Source organism: Diaphorina citri, unplaced genomic scaffold, assembly GCF_000475195.1.
Source record: "Diaphorina citri unplaced genomic scaffold, Diaci psyllid genome assembly version 1.1 scaffold56, whole genome shotgun sequence".
Lineage (NCBI taxonomy): Eukaryota > Metazoa > Arthropoda > Insecta > Hemiptera > Psyllidae > Diaphorina > Diaphorina citri.
This window is the reverse complement of record NW_007377493.1, coordinates 14,846-34,138: the sequence shown is the minus strand read 5'-3', so window position 1 is coordinate 34,138 and position 19,293 is coordinate 14,846. Positions and strand designations below refer to the sequence as shown.

At 36.1% G+C, this 19,293-nt stretch overlaps 1 protein-coding gene across 1 annotated transcript in view; it reads right to left on the bottom strand.

The window, feature by feature from the left end:
- The window catches only part of LOC103517640 (RYamide receptor-like), a 40,026-nt gene extending 20,961 nt beyond the window's left edge, over positions 1-19,065 (bottom strand). The window contains exons 1-2 of the mRNA XM_026829431.1: positions 19,021-19,065; positions 4,042-4,299 (exon numbers count right to left, since the gene is read on the bottom strand). Of these exons, the coding sequence (XP_026685232.1) occupies positions 4,042-4,299; positions 19,021-19,065 (303 nt within the window). The remainder of the gene's footprint in view (positions 1-4,041; positions 4,300-19,020) is intronic.
- Between the last annotated feature and the right edge of the window lie 228 nt (positions 19,066-19,293).

Sequence of the window (19,293 nt, the reverse complement as noted above, 5' to 3'; positions counted from 1 at the left end):
GTGTCACAGCATAGAGCAACTGTTTTGTTAAGTAAATCCCGGTTCAAAGAAGTAGGTATTAGATTTATTTCATAGATTAGATGCATAGATTGAATATTAATAGTCCTTAAGCTACAGTACTGAATCAATAATTGTATTATCTATAAATAATTGGCACCTACATACTTACATTACTTACAGTAGGTATATTAGGTAGGTACTAAGATATTTCCTAATGGAATACAATATTTACTGCACAGAATAGGTTGTAAACTTATATTGGTGTTCAAGGGAATGCCCAATTCATGAGTTTAAGAGTCCCACTGAATGACCATTCTATGTAAGATGAACATTCTATCTGAGGTAAACATTCTATGTAAGATGAACATTCTATCTGAGGTAAACATTCTATGTAAGATGAACATTCTATCTGAGGTAAACATTCTATGTAAGATGAACATTCTATCTGAGGTAAACATTCTATGTAAGATGAACATTCTATCTGAGGTAAACATTCTATGTAAGATGAACATTCTATCTGAGGTAAACATTCTATGTAAGATGAACATTCTATCTGAGGTAAACATTCTATGTAAGATGAACATTCTATCTGAGGTAAACATTCTATGTAAGATGAACATTCTATCTGAGGTAAACATTCTATGTAAGATGAACATTCTATCTGAGGTAAACATTCTATGTAAGATGAACATTCTATCTGAGGTAAACATTCTATGTAAGATGAACATTCTATCTGAGGTAAACATTCTATGTAAGATGAACATTCTATCTGAGGTAAACATTCTATGTAAGATGAACATTCTATCTGAGGTAAACATTCTATGTAAGATGAACATTCTATCTGAGGTAAACATTCTATGTAAGATGAACATTCTATCTGAGGTAAACATTCTATGTAAGATGAACATTCTATCTGAGGTAAACATTCTATGTAAGATGAACATTCTATCTGAGGTAAACATTCTATGTAAGATGAACATTCTATCTGAGGTAAACATTCTATGTAAGATGAACATTCTATCTGAGGTAAACATTCTATGTAAGATGAACATTCTATCTGAGGTAAACATTCTATGTAAGATGAACATTCTATCTGAGGTAAACATTCTATGTAAGATGAACATTCTATCTGAGGTAAACATTCTATGTAAGATGAACATTCTATCTGAGGTAAACATTCTATGTAAGATGAACATTCTATCTGAGGTAAACATTCTATGTAAGATGAACATTCTATCTGAGGTAAACATTCTATGTAAGATGAACATTCTATCTGAGGTAAACATTCTATGTAAGATGAACATTCTATCTGAGGTAAACATTCTATGTAAGATGAACATTCTATCTGAGGTAAACATTCTATGTAAGATGAACATTCTATCTGAGGTAAACATTCTATGTAAGATGAACATTCTATCTGAGGTAAACATTCTATGTAAGATGAACATTCTATCTGAGGTAAACATTCTATGTAAGATGAACATTCTATCTGAGGTAAACATTCTATGTAAGATGAACATTCTATCTGAGGTAAACATTCTATGTAAGATGAACATTCTATCTGAGGTAAACATTCTATGTAAGATGAACATTCTATCTGAGGTAAACATTCTATGTAAGATGAACATTCTATCTGAGGTAAACATTCTATGTAAGATGAACATTCTATCTGAGGTAAACATTCTATGTAAGATGAACATTCTATCTGAGGTAAACATTCTATGTAAGATGAACATTCTATCTGAGGTAAACATTCTATGTAAGATGAACATTCTATCTGGGTAAACATTCTTATATGAACCTGTACAAGCCCAACATTAATTCATTACTAGAATACCTACCCTGCATGTAGGTGTACCGCTTTTTCTCAATATTATTAATACCATTAAATCGAGTGAACTTTCGAATTATTTATGCCCTTATCACAATAAATTATCGGGAAATAATTAATATTCAGTACGTTATCATCATTATTTAAATTTGGGAAAAAAAGATGGAGGGAAAAGGGGCTCTTTTTTTAAACAAATTATATTTTCGACGAAATGTGTATAGTCGTACAGAAAGGCCCAGGATATTCTAAGGCCCCGGAGACTTTCTAGAAATTCTAATATAATTATTCATATAATTGGCCAGAGGAATGGCAAATAGGCTGAGATCAATATGTAATTAATTGAACCTATCATACGTAGAATTGATGAGAAGGAATAGGGAATAGAATTCATGAGAAAATACCATAGACGAGTCCTTTTTTGTACCTATACTAATAATATAATTATTATCTAGCTAGGGAGGTAATATAGGTATGCAATAAATGAGGTCTGTGATAAAAGCGTCAGTTTTCATTGGAAAGCAGTACATACATGATATGGCCCTTTTTTCATGGAATCTTATTATTCATTATGATACCTCTTCATTACTATACGATAATTATGATACAGACATCATTATTATGACATTTTAATGGAACATCTCTTAATTGACACAATTTTCATGACAAATTAAGAAATGATGAAAGCATGAAAAAGAAAAACAATAAAATAATAGATAGTTAAGTTAGCCATGAGCCATGAGGTGAAGATGGGAAAAAAAAGTATGTTAAGGAGACAGTCATTTTAATAAATTGACCTAAATCGGAAAATTTTGGAAGTAAAAAAGTTTTCGATGCAATCATAAAGGGAAATGCTCTAAGATTTTTTAAAACTACCTTCAAAATAGGTCAAAATCCGCAATTTTATTTAAGAAGAATCGGCCAAAGAATATTCTGAATTTTATGAGAGATCAGGTGTAGTTTGCTTACGGAACTTTTGGAAACTGAAATAGCGCCTGTACTCAACCATAGGAAATCCAAGATGGCGCGCCATTGGAATAGGTTCCGTTTTTGAAATTTTCCCAAAAGGAAAATACACCTATCCTGAGCCCTACAGATATCCTCATTTATATCCTGTTTATATATTCTCAAAGATACGAAGACTGACGAAGGCAAGAAAGAAAAGCACTGAAAATTGACTTACAAAATTTTCATATGAAGCCTTGAATATTTTAAAAAAAAAGGTGTGGATGGGGAACGGAAAACAAAAACCGAAAAAAAAACGAGAGTTTGAGAGAATCCAACGTTGGTTACCCCTGTAGAATTCACGTATAGTACAGTACAAAGCACCTGTGTTCTATCGGTTATGCAATGTGAAAGCTACACACAACAGTAACTTTGAAAACTTGATGTGTTCATGAAATTAATGTGAAAGAAAATTATCTTCTCCTTCGCCGAACTCCAAGTTTGTTTGATCTTTTTTCAGAAAAAAATAAAGAGGTCCGGAAAGTGGAGTGGAGACAAAAAACAGAATATGAGACAGTGAACGAGAAGAAATTGGAAAGAGAAAGACAGATAAAGTGAAGAAGATAAAATGAGAAGATATTCAAGATAGACAGAAGTAGGTTATGAACGGACAAATTCACATGACAACACAAAGATACAAACGTGGAGTGGAGACAAAAAACAGAATATGAGACAGTGAACGAGAAGAAATTGGAAAGAGAAAGACAGATAAAGTGAAGAAGATAAAATGGGAAGATATTCAAGATAGACAGAAGTAGGTTATGAACGGACAAATTCACATGACAACACAAAGATACAAATACTGTGGACAAAGATATAAGAAACATATTAAGGAAGATATAAATAAAATCCAAACCTGGAAACTTCTTTGAAAATAACAAAGGGAGTAGAAATTCATGTCACATTGAACTCATACTCGACTTTTCACCTTACAAACTTAATACACCCTCCGGGATGGTATATTTATCAACCTAAAAAAATACCTGCCTATCCAAGAAAAGATTTAAAAAATGTAGGTACTAAAGTCACCTTAAAAAGGGGGCACAAAAAGTCTTATGCTGGGGTTTACCAACTCGGGATTGATATGAAACGAGGATTTCCCTATACTTAAAAGCCAGGTCAACCTCGGATTGAACTCAATCCTGAGATTCACGCTATTAAAACTCGACCTTAGAGACAACTAAAAAATGACTCCAAAAATGTCTCACCTGAAATGGGATGGCAAACAGTCCAATCACAATATCAGCTAGGGCAAGGTTTGCAATGAAGCAGTTGGTAACATTTTGCATTCGTCTACTAGTGGCCACAATCCAAATGACAAGAAAGTTGCCAACCACTGCCAAAACAGAAATGGTTCCATAGAATACCGAGAGGAGAATTATGATGGACGTAGGAACTTTGTAGATCCCTAAAACAGAAGAAATGAACGTTTGGTTAGTTGTTGTATCGTGTCCATCGCTATCTGACTCTCAACCCGAAGGTACTGGGTTCGAATCACCCCCGCGCCAGGACGGGCTTTTCCAGATCGAACTTTTCCGTGCCCGGATAGGTCTGTTGATTTTTTTTTCTTTTTCTTCTTCTTCTTTTGTGAAATAATAATACTCTTGTCTCTTTTTTTTCCTTCTATAAGAAACATGTTCCTGGTCAGACCAAAAAAATCGCTCTTGACATCCTTTTGAGTCATGGGAGAATGTTCTGAATGTTATTAGTTTTACAAAATATAGGTATTACGTATAAGTATTAGGTATCTATTAATTGCGGAATTTTCCAGCAAATTTCTCAGCAATAGATACCTAGGTATTTCTCAGTAATAGATACCTGCATTTCTCAAGAATAGATTTGAAAGTTTAAAAAGGAAAATGATGTCGTTTTATTTGCATATATCGTAATATACTCTGGGGGGTTACCATCTTGTTACTATGCAAATATTAAGCCTCGGGTCTTTCTCTTAGATTACTCTTGAATATTTGATTCCGTCTGAGATGGTAATGTTTATTAATGTTTACAAGAAATCTGATGGGATTAATTTTGTTTTCTTTGGAATATATTAGCTCTAAAGTTTTTCACTTCCATTGAAAAGTATTGGGACTATTGGGAGGATTTTACAATACATAACTCGTGTATCTTGATGATTAATAGAGATATCAACATAGTTCTTTTCGGGGCTGATTCTGAACAACATTTTACCATAGAAAAGGCAGTTTTCCTCAAAAAAGGCCTAACCCTGTTTAGGCCTGAAAATCCCTCAATTGTTAACGACATAAGTTTCTTAGTTACATCACGTCAAAAGCTCCTGTGTTGTCTTTTTTGACGATTAGAACCAAGCTTTATAAATTTATACATTTTTTGCCAATAAATAATTGACAATTGGCAACTGTGAGATTGTAGAGGTAGAAAATGTCGGAAAAACTTGTAGATTCTCCTTGCACCAGTGACATTGTACAAACCGTTTCGTCGCTCTTATATCCCTTGAGGTTTTGCGTCTCCATGATTTTTCTGTATTTGTTGAGGTTTGGAGCAGTAACAAATTACCTTTTAAGTTTTTACACAGAGCTCTATTATTTTCCGTGACAAATAGACAGCGAACAGAGATAGATTGCTAAGTAGAACATTTGTGGAAGAGACATAAATACTGTCAACAGTTTCTTTAGGGATAAGTTAAGTAAGGAAAAAATGGGAAGATGTAGAGAAATAATTGGATGGAAAAGATATACCTAGTTAGATAGATAAATAGTTCAATTTAAATATACCATATACCTACTTCGGATGGATTATGGGGAGAGGAGATAAGAGAAAAATACATCTATATACTGGCATGAAAGAAATCTGCGGCCCAGAAATACGAGTGCCTCCCCACACCCATTCGATACCGATGAAGTAGGTATATCTATGTTAATGTGAACATGAACAAACTGGGTGGAAATAAATATATATCTATGTACCATGTACATAACAGGGCCGTATCCCGGATTTTATTGAGGGTGGATGCTCCAAAATTTCCGCCCCATTAGCCCCATAGTAAAGTAGCAAAAATGAAGCCCGAGGGAGAGCCCGGCTCTCTTGGGCCCCCTATGTACGGCCCTTGGTGTATATAAAGTGCCCCTTTCTACCTCAACCCTCTTACCATTTTTAGCCATCTCTGAGAGGCGTATCAATTATCAAGAGCTCCTCCAAGAAGATAAGGCGAAGCTGCTTCTCATTTTTGTCACTGACCATCCATCAAGATGACAACTTAATGATTGATTTCATAAACTCATTTCGAGAAACCTCATTTCCATCAGTATGAAAGGGTTAAGAAGATTATCTGAGAGTTATCTATCAACTGATAGCTGATATCGCACACTATAACGTGAAATATTTCATCCGATCTCAGTAAGCTGAATCTTATCGACAGGCTTGGTAGTAGGTACGGGGTTCGAGTCCCAGCTGAGACAGAAAAATAATAGGTACCCTACGTCCCTACATGCTAGGATTCCTATATTATGAATTCTTCAGATAAATTACCTCTATCAACTGATAGCTGATATCGCACACTATAACGTGAAATATTTCATCCGATCTCAGTAAGCTGAATCTTATCGACAGGCTTGGTAGTGGGTCCGGGGTTCGAGTCCCAGCTGAGACAGAAAAAATAATAGGTACCCTACGTCCCTACATGCTAGGATTCCTACATGATTTATTTATTTATTAAATTACCTCTTAGGTCGAGTTTTACCACCGTGGATTGTCTCAGGATTGAGTTCAATCCGAGGTTGACCTGGCTATTAAGTATAGGGAAATCATCGTTTCATCTCAATGCCGAGTTGGTAAACCTCAGCATTTTAGTAATGCGGTGATATCCACAAAATTGATAAAAAGGCTCTCAGCTTCACCACAAAGAATGAGTCATCAGTAGTATAAGGGTTCACAGAAAATAACATTTATTATCTACCTATAAAAAAAATAAAAATAAAAGATGAATTCTTCAGATAAATTAACTTTTGGGTCGAGTTTTACCACCGTGGATTGTCTCACTTTCTCAGGATTGAGTTCAATCCGAGGTTGACCCGGCTATTAAGGATTGGGAAATCCTCGTTTCATAAACCCCAGCATTAATGGTTTTCACCAAGAATACCAAGATACAGAATCCCTTGTTTTCTTCACAGAATTAAGTCAGATTTTGATTGAAGTTTTATTTTTTTTTTCACGACTTACCTACGTTAGTACAAATAATGACATTTCTTCAGGGCAGTCTTAATTTCAATACCATCTACCTGTCTCTTTAGATCCCTGTGACATCTTCCTGAAAGCAACTTTGCCCTTCGCAAATATTATGACGTCACTGCAACTGTTATAAAATGGTTATGCACTGTTCTCAAAGCCTTTTCCTTTATTATATGAACGTCAGAAATTTCGCAGTGTTTTCTGGAGCAGGGAACCGAATACCGTTTCAATACCATCTACCTGTCTCTTTAGATCCCTGTGACATCTTCCTGAAAGCAACTTTGCCCTTCGCAAATATTATGACGTCACTGCATCTGTTATAAAATGGTTATGCACTGTTCTCAAAGCCTTTTCCTTTATTATATGAACGTCAGAAAATTCGCAGTGTTTTCTGGAGCAGGGACCGGAATACCGTGCCTGGATGAACGACATTGTTGTAATGTGAACTCCTCGCAAATATTATGACGTCACTGCAACTGTTATAAAATGGTTATGCACTGTTCTCAAAGCCTTTTCCTTTATTATATGAACGTCAGAATTTTCGCGGTGAAGTCTTTTCTGGAGCAGGGAACCGAATACCGCGCCTGGATGAACGACATAGTTGTAATGTGAACTCTATCTTAATCATCGACACTGCATCAGTCTCCTCTCGCTAAAAATAATCCTAATCCTAACTACCTAGGGATATCTACGATCCCCAAAAACCAAATCGGGCCCAAAATTTCCCGCCAAGAGAGTTTCCTGTAAAAAATTGTCTTCACAAATCAGATGTGAAAAACTAAGGAGCGCTGGGAGCTCGACACAATTACCTATAACTCAATAATAGAGTTCTTCCACCCTAACTTGTGGCAATGTGGCACCCTATCACCATTTTTTTTTTCTCAGTGCATAGAGTCATATTAAGATGCCAATCTGCTGGTGGTCCTAGAATCCGGGTCGAATGAATAATCACTCATTATTTTCGGTAAATTGTAAGTATGTCGAGTTTTACCACCGTGGATTGTCTCAGGATTGAGTTCAATCCGAGGTTGACCTGGCTATTAAGTATAGGGAAATCATCGTTTCATAAACCCCAGCATTAATGGTTTTCACCAAGAATACCAAGATACAGAATCCCTTGTTTTCTTCACAGAATTAAGTCAGAGAGTCAGATTTTGATTGAAGTTTTAAATTCTGACTGCATAATATGGCCCTAGGCCTTAGAATTCCTGGAATTAATTAATAACATTTATTATTATTGTTGGGATAGAAAAAAAAGAATAGGCTGAAATAAACAATAGGTGCCCATCAATGTAGTCATGTATTTTGTTATTACAAGTACCTAGGTATGTAGCAATTGTAGCATGTACCTAGGTAGGTATATCGTTTGACGAATAACACTATCAAAGACTTGAAAATAAATGTACCTAATCAAATTTTGTAAGAATGCCTGGTATTTATTTATGTATGCAATGTGCTATACAAAAAATGACCAAGATTTTTTTTTTTAAATACTAACTTGATTGAATTGAAGATTTTACGTATTCCTAAGTTTGGTATAGGTAGATACATTCAGCTAAAATCAATATAATTTAAGTGTAAAACACAAGGAAATCAATCAGATTAAGTTAGTGTAATAATAATAGTGCTTATTTATACTGCTCGCATAGGACTGAAAAGTCCCTTTACTCCAGCAGTAGGCTACTACTATTATTGTGGTCTAATTCTCAAATTATATTGAGGATAAAATTCCATACCTTGTCTGGGATTGAACCCACGCCCTCCTGTTTACCAGGCGAGCGCCTTGACCATTACAACACCGAGGCAGGTATCACCCAAGCCCAAGGGAAAAAATTCCATACCTCGGCTGGGATTGAACCCACGCCCTCCTGTTTACCAGGCGAGCGTCTTGACCATTACACCACCGAGGCAGGTATCACCCAAGGGAATCAATAAGATAGAGTGTAAAACACAAGGAAATCAATAAGATAAAGTGTAAAACCTAATGATGAGAGAGATATCGAGAGGCAATGTGGCTTTCCAAGTCGAGTGGAAAAATTAGTACATTATCTTGCTTAATGGTCAACAGGAGTCAAAGTCTAGAGAGGCCGTCAGTGGTGGCTTGTGAGATGTTCAAAAGGGGAGTTATACACTGAGAAAAAAAAAAAACTATTGTGCCGGAAGACCAATCGAGTGACTGGGTTCCGGAACTCTAATATTGAACTCCATATCGGGGAGCTCGACACAATTACCTATAACTCAATAATAGAGTTCTTCCACTCTAACTTGTGGCACTGTGGCACCCTATCACCATTTTTTTTCTCAGTGCATAGAGTCATATTAAGTATGCCAATCTGCTGGTGGTCCTAGAATCCGGGTCGAATGAATAATCACTCATTATTTTCGGTAAATTGTAAGTAGGGGTGGGAAAAGCCGTACATAAGAAGGGAATAATAGTGCTTATTTGTACTGCTCGCATAGCACTTAAAAGTTCCTTTACTCCAGCAGTAGGCTACTACTACCGTACATAAGAAGGGAATAATAGTGCTTATTTGTACTGCTCGCATAGCACTTAAAAGTTCCTTTACTCCAGCAGTAGGCTACTACTATTATTGTGGTCACATTGAGGATAAAATTCCATACCTCGGCTGAGATTGAACCCACGCCCTCCTGTTTACCAGGCAATTTGTAGTCATAAAAGCCCAGCATAATTTTGTATCTTGTAGTCATAAAAGCCCAATGTCCAAAATTTTGGACATTTGTGGTCACATTGAGGATAAAATTCCATACCTCGGCTGAGATTGAACCCACGCCCTCCTGTTTACCAGGCAAATGACAACCACTATAGCACCGAGGTAGGTTCTCTCCATGATGGACACGCCACTAGAGGTCGTGAAAAGGAGAAGATAGAAAGCAAAGGGTTTAAAGCCAAGAGTGAATAATGAATTAGCGTACCCTCCTGTTTACCAGGCAAATGACAACCACTATAGCACCGAGGTAGGTTCTCTCCATGATGGACACGCCACTAGAGGTCGTGAAAAGCAGAAGATAGAAAGCAAAGGGTTTAAAGCTAAGAGTGAATAGTGAATTAGCGTATATTAGAGCCTCAGCAACTAACGAGCTAGTTTGGCCTTTGTTTACTCTAGGACCGACTGAATTTCTAGCGGAAGTGAAAGCAAATAGCATTGTTCTGTTTGAGTTCCTCATTAGAAAAATAAATGGAGGTGTGTTTGGTGGATGTAGTATAAATGGAGGTGTGTTTGGTGGAGATGGTATAAATGGAGGTGTGTTTTTTAATCAGTCTAATTAATTAGAACTGTATTCTCTTCCTCTGAATGTTTGGTTTTGACTTTCAATGTTTGCTTTGATAAAAAATGAACTTGTAAAAAAGTTATTAATGAACTGTATTCTCTTCCTCTGAATGTTTGGTTTTGACTTTCAATGTTTGCTTTGATAAAAAATGAACTTGTAAAAAAGTTATTAATGTATTTTGTTTCTTAACTTTTTGTTGTAGCTGTAAGAGCATTTCAAGTTACTGAGTTGAATTATTTGAAGAATAGTTTTTATTTAGGTTCCTAGGTGTATAGGTGTAATTATCAGAGTTTGGTATGCCTACACGGCTGTCGCTTTGTTTGTCTACACTTTTTTCAAGCTTCATCAAAAATCTCTTTCCTTTCCTCCATTTCCCCCCTTCTTCTTCCAAAGGTAACACTACCTTTTGTTGACGCAGTTTAATTAAAAAAGAACGTGGCCTTATAAATTAAAAAGAAAGCAAACTAGGTAAGGAAAAGTACATAGCTAATTTAACATGAAGGTAATATGTATAAAGCATTCCAGAAGAGCAAAATCCGAGATGAAATTGGTGTGGGTTATCATTATCATTATAACAAGGAAGACGCAGTGAGAAATGAGAAAGTCAAAGAAACTCCGAAAATAGGGCTACTAAGAAACGAATATATAGGGAATTCTGATGGTTTGGGCATGTAAAGGAAAGATTAGATAGGCGAAAAGTAAAAAAATTGGCACAAAGAGAAAGAGAGGTAGGCCCAAGCGGAGATAGAGAGAAAGATGATTGGAGAGAGAAGGGATGGAGGGAAAGAATAAAAGATATTGGGAAAAGAAGGAGGAGGAGAAGAAAAGATTCAACTAAAAAATATCTATTTAGAGAGGGAAACATTAAAAGGAATAAAGGAAGAACGGGCTCTAGTCTTGATTTTAAATCATTACATGAAAGTAAAATTAAAAATTAAATTAATAATAATAATGAACTGAACATTAAACAAATTAGGTAGGCACATAATTATGTAAGGTAATGATTTTCTTTAACCACGATCGAATAAAATTACGGGCTAAAAAATTCCCGGAGGGACGGACCCAGCTTGTTATTGCCCAAAACGTTCATTAATTTGGAAAAAGGGGGCCAATTATTTTCCAAATCCTACAAATCGGAACCTAACGCAACGGAGGCAGATCTGATTAAAATCCGTTTTCATCAGAAAAACACTGTCCTTGTGTCAATGGTAAAGAACAAAACATGTCATTCTCAGAAGCTTTTCTTTGGCCTTGTTTTCCCGATGGCCGTTTTGAACAAACGTTTTTCATGAGCTTACAAATAAGTGTTTACAGGTTGAAGTTAGTTCCTTTTATAACTGTACCATGTTTAGACTGCTGGGGTAAAGGGACTTTTCAGTCCTATTCGGGCAGGATAAACAAGGTATATTCTATTCTTCTTCTTTGCCCTTTTCCGTGTTGATGCATCATGTGTGCCGAAACGAGCGTAGGTATCTTCCAATTAAAAAAACTGTCAACAGTCGTTCGCAGAGTTTGGGGCCAACAAACATTGACTTGATTTTAACCATAATACTTAGAAGACAAAAAAGTCTGGCTGAGGGACTATAAACAGAGAGTAGATCAGCATCTAGCTACAGAGTTTGGTATACCTACACGGCTGTCGCTTTGTTTGTCTACACTTTTTTCAAGCTTCATCAAAAATCTCTTTCCTTTCCTCCATTTTTCCCTTCTTCTTCCAAAGGTAACCACTATCTTTTGTTGACGCAGTTTAATTAAAAAAGAACGTGGCCTTATAAATTAAAAAGAAAGCAAACTAGGTAAGAAAAGTACATAGCTAATTTAACATGAATTAAGGTAATATGTATAAAGCATTCCAGAAGAGCTAAATCCGAGATGAAATTGGTGTGGGTTATCATTATCATTATAACAAGGAAGACGCAGTGAGAAATGAGAAAATCAAAGAAACTCCAAAAATAGGGTTACTAAGAAACGAATATATAGGGACTTCTGATGGTTTGGGCGCGTAAAGGAAAGATTAGATAGGCGAAAAGTAGAAAAATTGGCACAAAGAGAAAGAGAGGTAGGCCCAAGCGGATATAGAGAGAAAGATGATTGGAGAGAGAAGGGATGGAGGGAAAGAATAAAAGACTTTGGGAAAAGAAGGAGGAGGAGAAGAAAAGATTCAACTAAAAAATATCTATGTTACGTACTCATAAAAAAAGGCCTAAGAAAGTTTTCGATATAAAAATGACAATATTAAAAAAGTTCACGTTAAATTATTTAATATAGGTACGCATGAAATATTCACTGTGAAATCTGAATGGAAGAAGTAACATTGAAAGTAGGTGGCTTTTTAACGGGAAACCATTTGGGTTTCTACGAAGTACAAATTGTGTCATTGAAATTTTGTATGTAGATGTCAAATGTGACAAGGATGCGACACAAAACTTTTGGTTAAGATCGGTGCAACGGTTGGCGGCATTTTATTGCATGCAGCTGTCAAATGTGACAAGGATGCGACACGAAACTTTTGGTTAAGACCGGTGCAACGCTTGGCGGCATTTTACCGCTTTTTGGCGGTTTTCGGTGTAATTTAACAATATATCGGGAACGGTATGAGCTAGAGACTTGAAATTTGGTATGGAGTTTACAAATGTGACAAGGATGTAACTCAAAACGTTTGGTTGAGATAGGTGCTGCGGTTGGCGGTAAAAACACTATCCTTGTGTCAATGATAAAGAACAAAACATGTCATTCTCAGAAGCTTTTCTTTGGCCTTGTTTTCCCGATGGCCGTTTTGAACAAACGTTGTGTTTGCGGTATTTCATTGAATATTCACATAAGAGCTAATCGAGAAACTTTTATACATTCATTTTTATTGTATGGAGTTATTTTCCCATGTAATTGTTTAATTTTTTTCTCGGTGTTATGGATAAAATTTTGATTGTTTTTTTTTGTCTGTATATTTCTTCATTGCGTTTTACAATACCTATGTATCCATCTACACGTGTAAGTACTTACATACATTTCTGTTCAATTATGACGTACCTAGGTATGATATTCTACATTTTTCATGTATCTACGTACAAATTGTTTAATGTAATATTCACCTTGTATTGAATTTTCCATGTAGTATGCATTTGTTTCGGCATATTTTACTCCAAATCGATTTCTAATCTCATAGATTTCTGTTGGTATTTTAGTTAGTACCTAAAATTGTTATTGTATTTCAGATATTCGGACACGGAAAGTAGGTAAGTTGTTGTATTGGGGCCTAAAGAGTCTCGGAAAACTCGTTCAATTACCTAGAACTAGAATCGCAAGATAGCGAGTATGAAGAAGAAGGACTAGAAAAAGAAGAATAAGAAAGGAAGAAAAAGAAGAGATAAATTTATGCGAGAAAAACAAAATCGAGACTACAAAATCCCGAAAACTCTCTCGAAATTAAACGTTTTTCCTTCTTTTCAATTATCACATAAGGCCCGGAACACAAACAAACTAGAAATTATTGAATAGAGAATAGACAGTAAATTTTCAAAGCGAACATGTGTAAATTTCAAGCGATTTGATGCCGCTATTTGTTTTGCCACTGTACTGTATGTTTGTTTACTTGATTATAATCGTTTTCATATACCAGGTAGTTTTGATTATCAAATTACGAAATATATTTTGTTGAAATTTTTTCGAGTATATTGAATAGAGAATAGACAGTAAATTTTCAAAGCGAACATGTGTAAATTTCAAGCGATTTGATGCCGCTATTTGTTTTGCCTCTGTCCATAGTCTGCAAGAGCTAGGACTTTTGGTAATTTTGTATGTTAAATTCCTACCACTTCATTAAAGAGCTCCTCTAGTTAAGTCCGTGCGTAGGATTTGTAAGCACGGGCGAAATGTTGGTCTTAGTTTTTTCTTTCAACTGACTTGCTTTTCATGTTTGCTTCGTTTGCGAATTTTCTCCAATGTCGTGCAGACAATTAAGTACGGGATACAGGGAAGTGCATATTTGCGGAGTTTCAACTTTTCTTTGAAACTCGAACGGAATTGTTTTCGTTCTCTCGGGCTCCCTTTGAACGGAAAGTGCTATACAAGGTACGTATGTTTGTAGTTTCAAGGGATTGGAACATCTGGAGTGCAGACCAAGAAAGGAGTGGGGAAGAGAGAATTTAAATAAGGTCAGGGTAGAAAAGGAAGCTGCGAGGAAGATAATATTTTGAAAGTTAGTAATGAGTGGGACATTAATCAGCTCACCAGTAGAAATTTTGTTCTCCTCCTCCCACCACTACTCACTTGTTTTCCCTTCCCTAATTCCCTTTATGAGACCCTTACTACTTTCTACAAAAAGGTATAGAGTGTCTACTATATTTTCTAAAAATACCCAGGTAACAGGAGGTAACTACTCTAGACTGACTGGTGCGGGAGCTTGAAAGTTTTTGTATAAAAATACCTATACGCGTGAACGCAGTCCATTCTGTGGCTTTGCTGCAATTCCGGCACTTGTAAAGTCTATCGCGCGAATCAACGAAATGAACTTTCCATGTGTAGCGAATCCCCAGTCCAAAAACAGCGATGATACCATCCTACAATCCTACAAACGTGATTTGGTCGCTGAAGTCGAGTCCATTTGGACTAGGAACAATGTGAACTTGTCGTATAGAATGTGTTGCCTGGGACGCAATAGTTTATGTCCTAGTTTTCTTGTTGACATTACAGGACTCTCGGGAATTTCAGGGATATTCAGGATAACGGACGAAGATACGTTCGAACTTGTCAATGGTAAAATTTTTCCTTTTTTCTCGAATGAGGAGTTACGCGTTACGTTCCCATTACCACGAGCCTAACAGGAAATGTTACCGCCCTGAGAGTTATAAAAATACAAAGGGTTTAAAAGTGTAACGCCTGTACTAAATTGCTCTGAGCAGAATATTAATATGGAAAACATGATCCTGAGGGAATATATTATCAGCCGAAATATGTAAAATTTGCCCTACGAGGGGTTCAGTTTGATGAAGATTTATGCTTAATAAATAGAATTTTATCCGCACGAATTTTAATTTCTAAAACCCCAAACAACACACACACACATGAAGCCCCGAGGAGATGTAGAAAGATGAAACAGTGTATAATCCCTATTTAATAACAAATTACGTTGTCGTGCCTCGCATTGCGTCCCTCGGTAGAGCGAGGCTTTCCCTACTGGAAAATCGTTTGGGGTGTGAACTTTTACAATATCCGAACAATCATAATCGTAAGTACCTACCCACCGAGGTATCAGCTGATTATTAACAATAATTAGAGTACATCAATTAGAAATTTTCGGACCGGCTGAAAATGTATGAATTAAGGGGGAAAACATAATAAACAAATTGTGGAATCTCTGTTCATGGTGATGTGCTTGATTGTTGGAAAATTCCCGAGGATTAACTTTCTCTTTCTCTTCTGTCTTGTAGGTGTAGGTATGATATAATCAAAGTGGGTATATGTATTGCTTCAACCCAATGTCACTTAAAAGTAAAAATAGACGTAGAAAAATAATGGAATCCTTTAGATTCAGAAAATTATAAAAAAAAAACACAGCTTTGCCGAAAAGAACGGAAATCTGAAATTCGACACTTTGTGGGACATATTGATTTTCATTTTAATTTTTTTTCTTTTTTCTTCTCGAAACAATAGATAGTTTTATTCCTGTAAACAAAATTTTCATCTTGAACATATACGGGAGCCTAATTTCAACTTCTGTTCCAATTTGGGTCACTTAATGGTTTTCAGGAAAGGAAATAGTTTTGTAAAATATTAGAAAAACTTTTCCAAGTCTTGATGAAATTTTTTCATGCGAAGAAAAAGGAGAAGAAGTTTCACCAAGTTTTCCCTGGGAAAACATTGGCCTCTTGTCTTTGCTCGTTCACAGCACAGGCTGTTTTCTTGCTTGAAATTGCTAAATTTATTACCAAAACATAAAGGACTGTTCAGCACATTTCTCTTCATTTAGTTTTCCCTGGGAAAACATTGGCCTCTTGTCTTTGCTCGTTCACAGCACAGGCTGTTTTCTTGCTTGAAATTGCTAAATTTATTACCAAGACATAAAGGACTGTTCAGCACATTTCTCTTCATTTAAGAGACTGTTGCTGGAGTATTTTGAAAGTTAGTAATGAGTGGGACATTAATCAGCTCACCAGTAGAAATTTTGTTCTCCTCCTCCCACCACTACTCACTTGTTTTTCCTTCCCTAATTCCCTTTATGAGACCCTTACTACTTTCTACAAAAAGGTATAGAGTATCTACTATATTTTCTAAAAATACCCAGGTAACAGGAGGTAACTACTCTAGACTGACTGGTGCGGGAGCTTGAAAGTTCTTCTATAAAAATACCTACCTATACGCGTGAACGCAGTCCATTCTGTGGCTCTGCTGCAATTCCGGCACTTGCAAATTCTATCATGCGAAGACACGAAATGAACTTTCCATGTGTAGCGAATCCCCAGTCCAAAAACAGCGATGATACCATCCTACAAACGTGATTTGGTCGCTGAAGTCGAGTCCATTTGGACTAGGAACAATATGGACTTGTCGTATAGAATGTGTTGCCTGGGACGCAATAGTTTATGTCCTATTTTTCCTATTTGTAAAGATCGATGTTTATGCCTTTATATTAGGTACTTACTTGTCTTTTATTAAGATACATAATGCTGTACTTTCTGCCTATAAGTGGAAACTCATGAATTTTCATGATTTATTTTATTCTTGGTACAGGAATACATGATTTATTCCTGTTCCAAGGCTGGATTGGAGGCGAGGAGGTTTTATTAATGAAAATTAACTTCGAATTGTGATGTTAGTGAGAAAGGCATTATTGAGAAAAGCCACAGACTGTAATGGCATACATTCCTCCAATGCAAAATTTCATGATGATAAAGGTGTTTGTAATGAACTTACACGTACGCATCTACCTATCTGTTTACTTAGCAGAAAAGAAACTACAGAAATGTGCTTTCAATCAGGTGTTACGTACTCATAAAAAAAGGCCTAAGAAAGTTTTCGATATAAAAATGACAATATTAAAAAAGTTCACGTTAAATTATTTAATATACGCATGTAATATTCACTGTGAAATCTGAATGGAAGAAGTAACATCGAAAGTGGGTGGCTTTTTAACGGGAAACCATTTGGGTTTCTACGAAGTACAAATTGTAGATAATGTAGATAATTGAGTTTGTGGATAACAAATTGGCCAACAAAAGGTTTCAGGTGGTCCGCGAGAGGTGAGTAAGGAAAAAGTCATCGTGTCTCTATTTCATATAACATACCCCTAAGAAAGAAAAAAAAAGATATCAATAGCGAAGGTTGAGTGCGAAGGGCATCCCACTCGGAAAATTTTGTTTAGCCAAAACCAGTTGGCCTCAAACCGATCACTCTAAAGCTGATTGAGAGGCAGACGACAAACGCCGACCCCATCTGAACATGGGAAAGGGCGAAGAAGAAGAAGAAGAAGAAGAAGAAGAAGAAGAAGAAGAAGACTTAGAAGACAAAGACTCGTATATCAATAGCGAAGGTTGAGTGCGAAGGGCATTCCACTCGGAAAATTTTGTTTAGCCAAAACCAGTTGGCCTCAAAGCGATAAAGCTGATTGAGAGGCAGACGACAAACGCCGAGTCGCCGACCCCATCTGAACATGGAAAAGGGCGAAGAAGACTTAGAAGACTAAAGGCATACTTTCCTCCAATGCAAAATTTCATGATGATAAAGGTGTTTGTAATGAACTTACACGTACGCATCTACCTATCTGTTTACTTACTTAGCAGAAAAGAAACTACAGAAATGTGCTTTCAATCAGAAACGTATTTTCAATTGAAATTACTTTGGGCGACTTTCGTTGATTCAGAATTGATTGGATATAAACGACATTTTCCAATTTCCAATATCATTTCTAATTTTACGAGGAATAGAGAGATTAAGGACGACATAACTACATCACACGCCGTGCAGAACAGCAGATTCGATAGCTATTTATGTTACCAACGCAATAGCAAAGCAATCTAAAAGAAATTCACCGACCGGTACAAGATTTCCAAGATAAAAGAATGAATGGGAAAGCACATGTCAAAAGGATGAGTAATGAAAGATTACCCCCAAGAAAATATATGAAAACAGAAAGACCAAGAAGAAAAAAAACCAAGATACCCGTTATGGAGATGTAATTAGATCGGACATCCAAAGTAAGCTGGGAGATTTGATAGATGTCGAAAATAATGAAAGATATAAGGACAAGATATGGTGAAGAGAGGGTTTATATTATCGACCCGTCCATTAGGATGAAATGGTAGTGGTTATATTATGTACACTCTTACCTATATGTTTGTGTAAAGCACCGGCCTTGGTTATGAGGGATGAAATATTGATATTAAGTGAGGAGAGATTTTTCTTGCACTATTTTTCCTCCTAATGTTTATAACAAAAAGAAACGAGGCACTTCTACCCCCAGTGTTCCTTGCTCTTTATCTACATCCAAAATATTTCTCATGAACTCTCATAAATCGGAAAATTTTGTTTAGCCAAAACCAGTTGGCCTCAAAGCGATAAAGCTGATTGAGAGACAGACGACAAACGCCGACCCCATCTGGAACATGGGAAAGGGCGAAGAAGAAGAAGAAGACTTAGAAGACAAAAATATTTACAAGAAACGAAAAACAAGTAAATAGATCAAAGTCTACGAAAATTACCTTGTTGTTATTGACGTAGCCTTCAGGATTGATTCCAGGATCCATATAAGAACTCTCACATCACGTGGTGTCTAGGGAACAATATGAATATTCTTGGAGGGTTTCAGCAGTCATGAATATAGCACTTCCACATTGCAAGAACAGTCAAGCAGCAAATATGAATATTGAGCACTCTTTTATAATGGTTTAATTTCACAATGTTTCAAAGCAGTAACATTTAGTATTCTAAAAAGTTATAACTTATTCGATAAATTTATTTTAAGGAGCTACGTG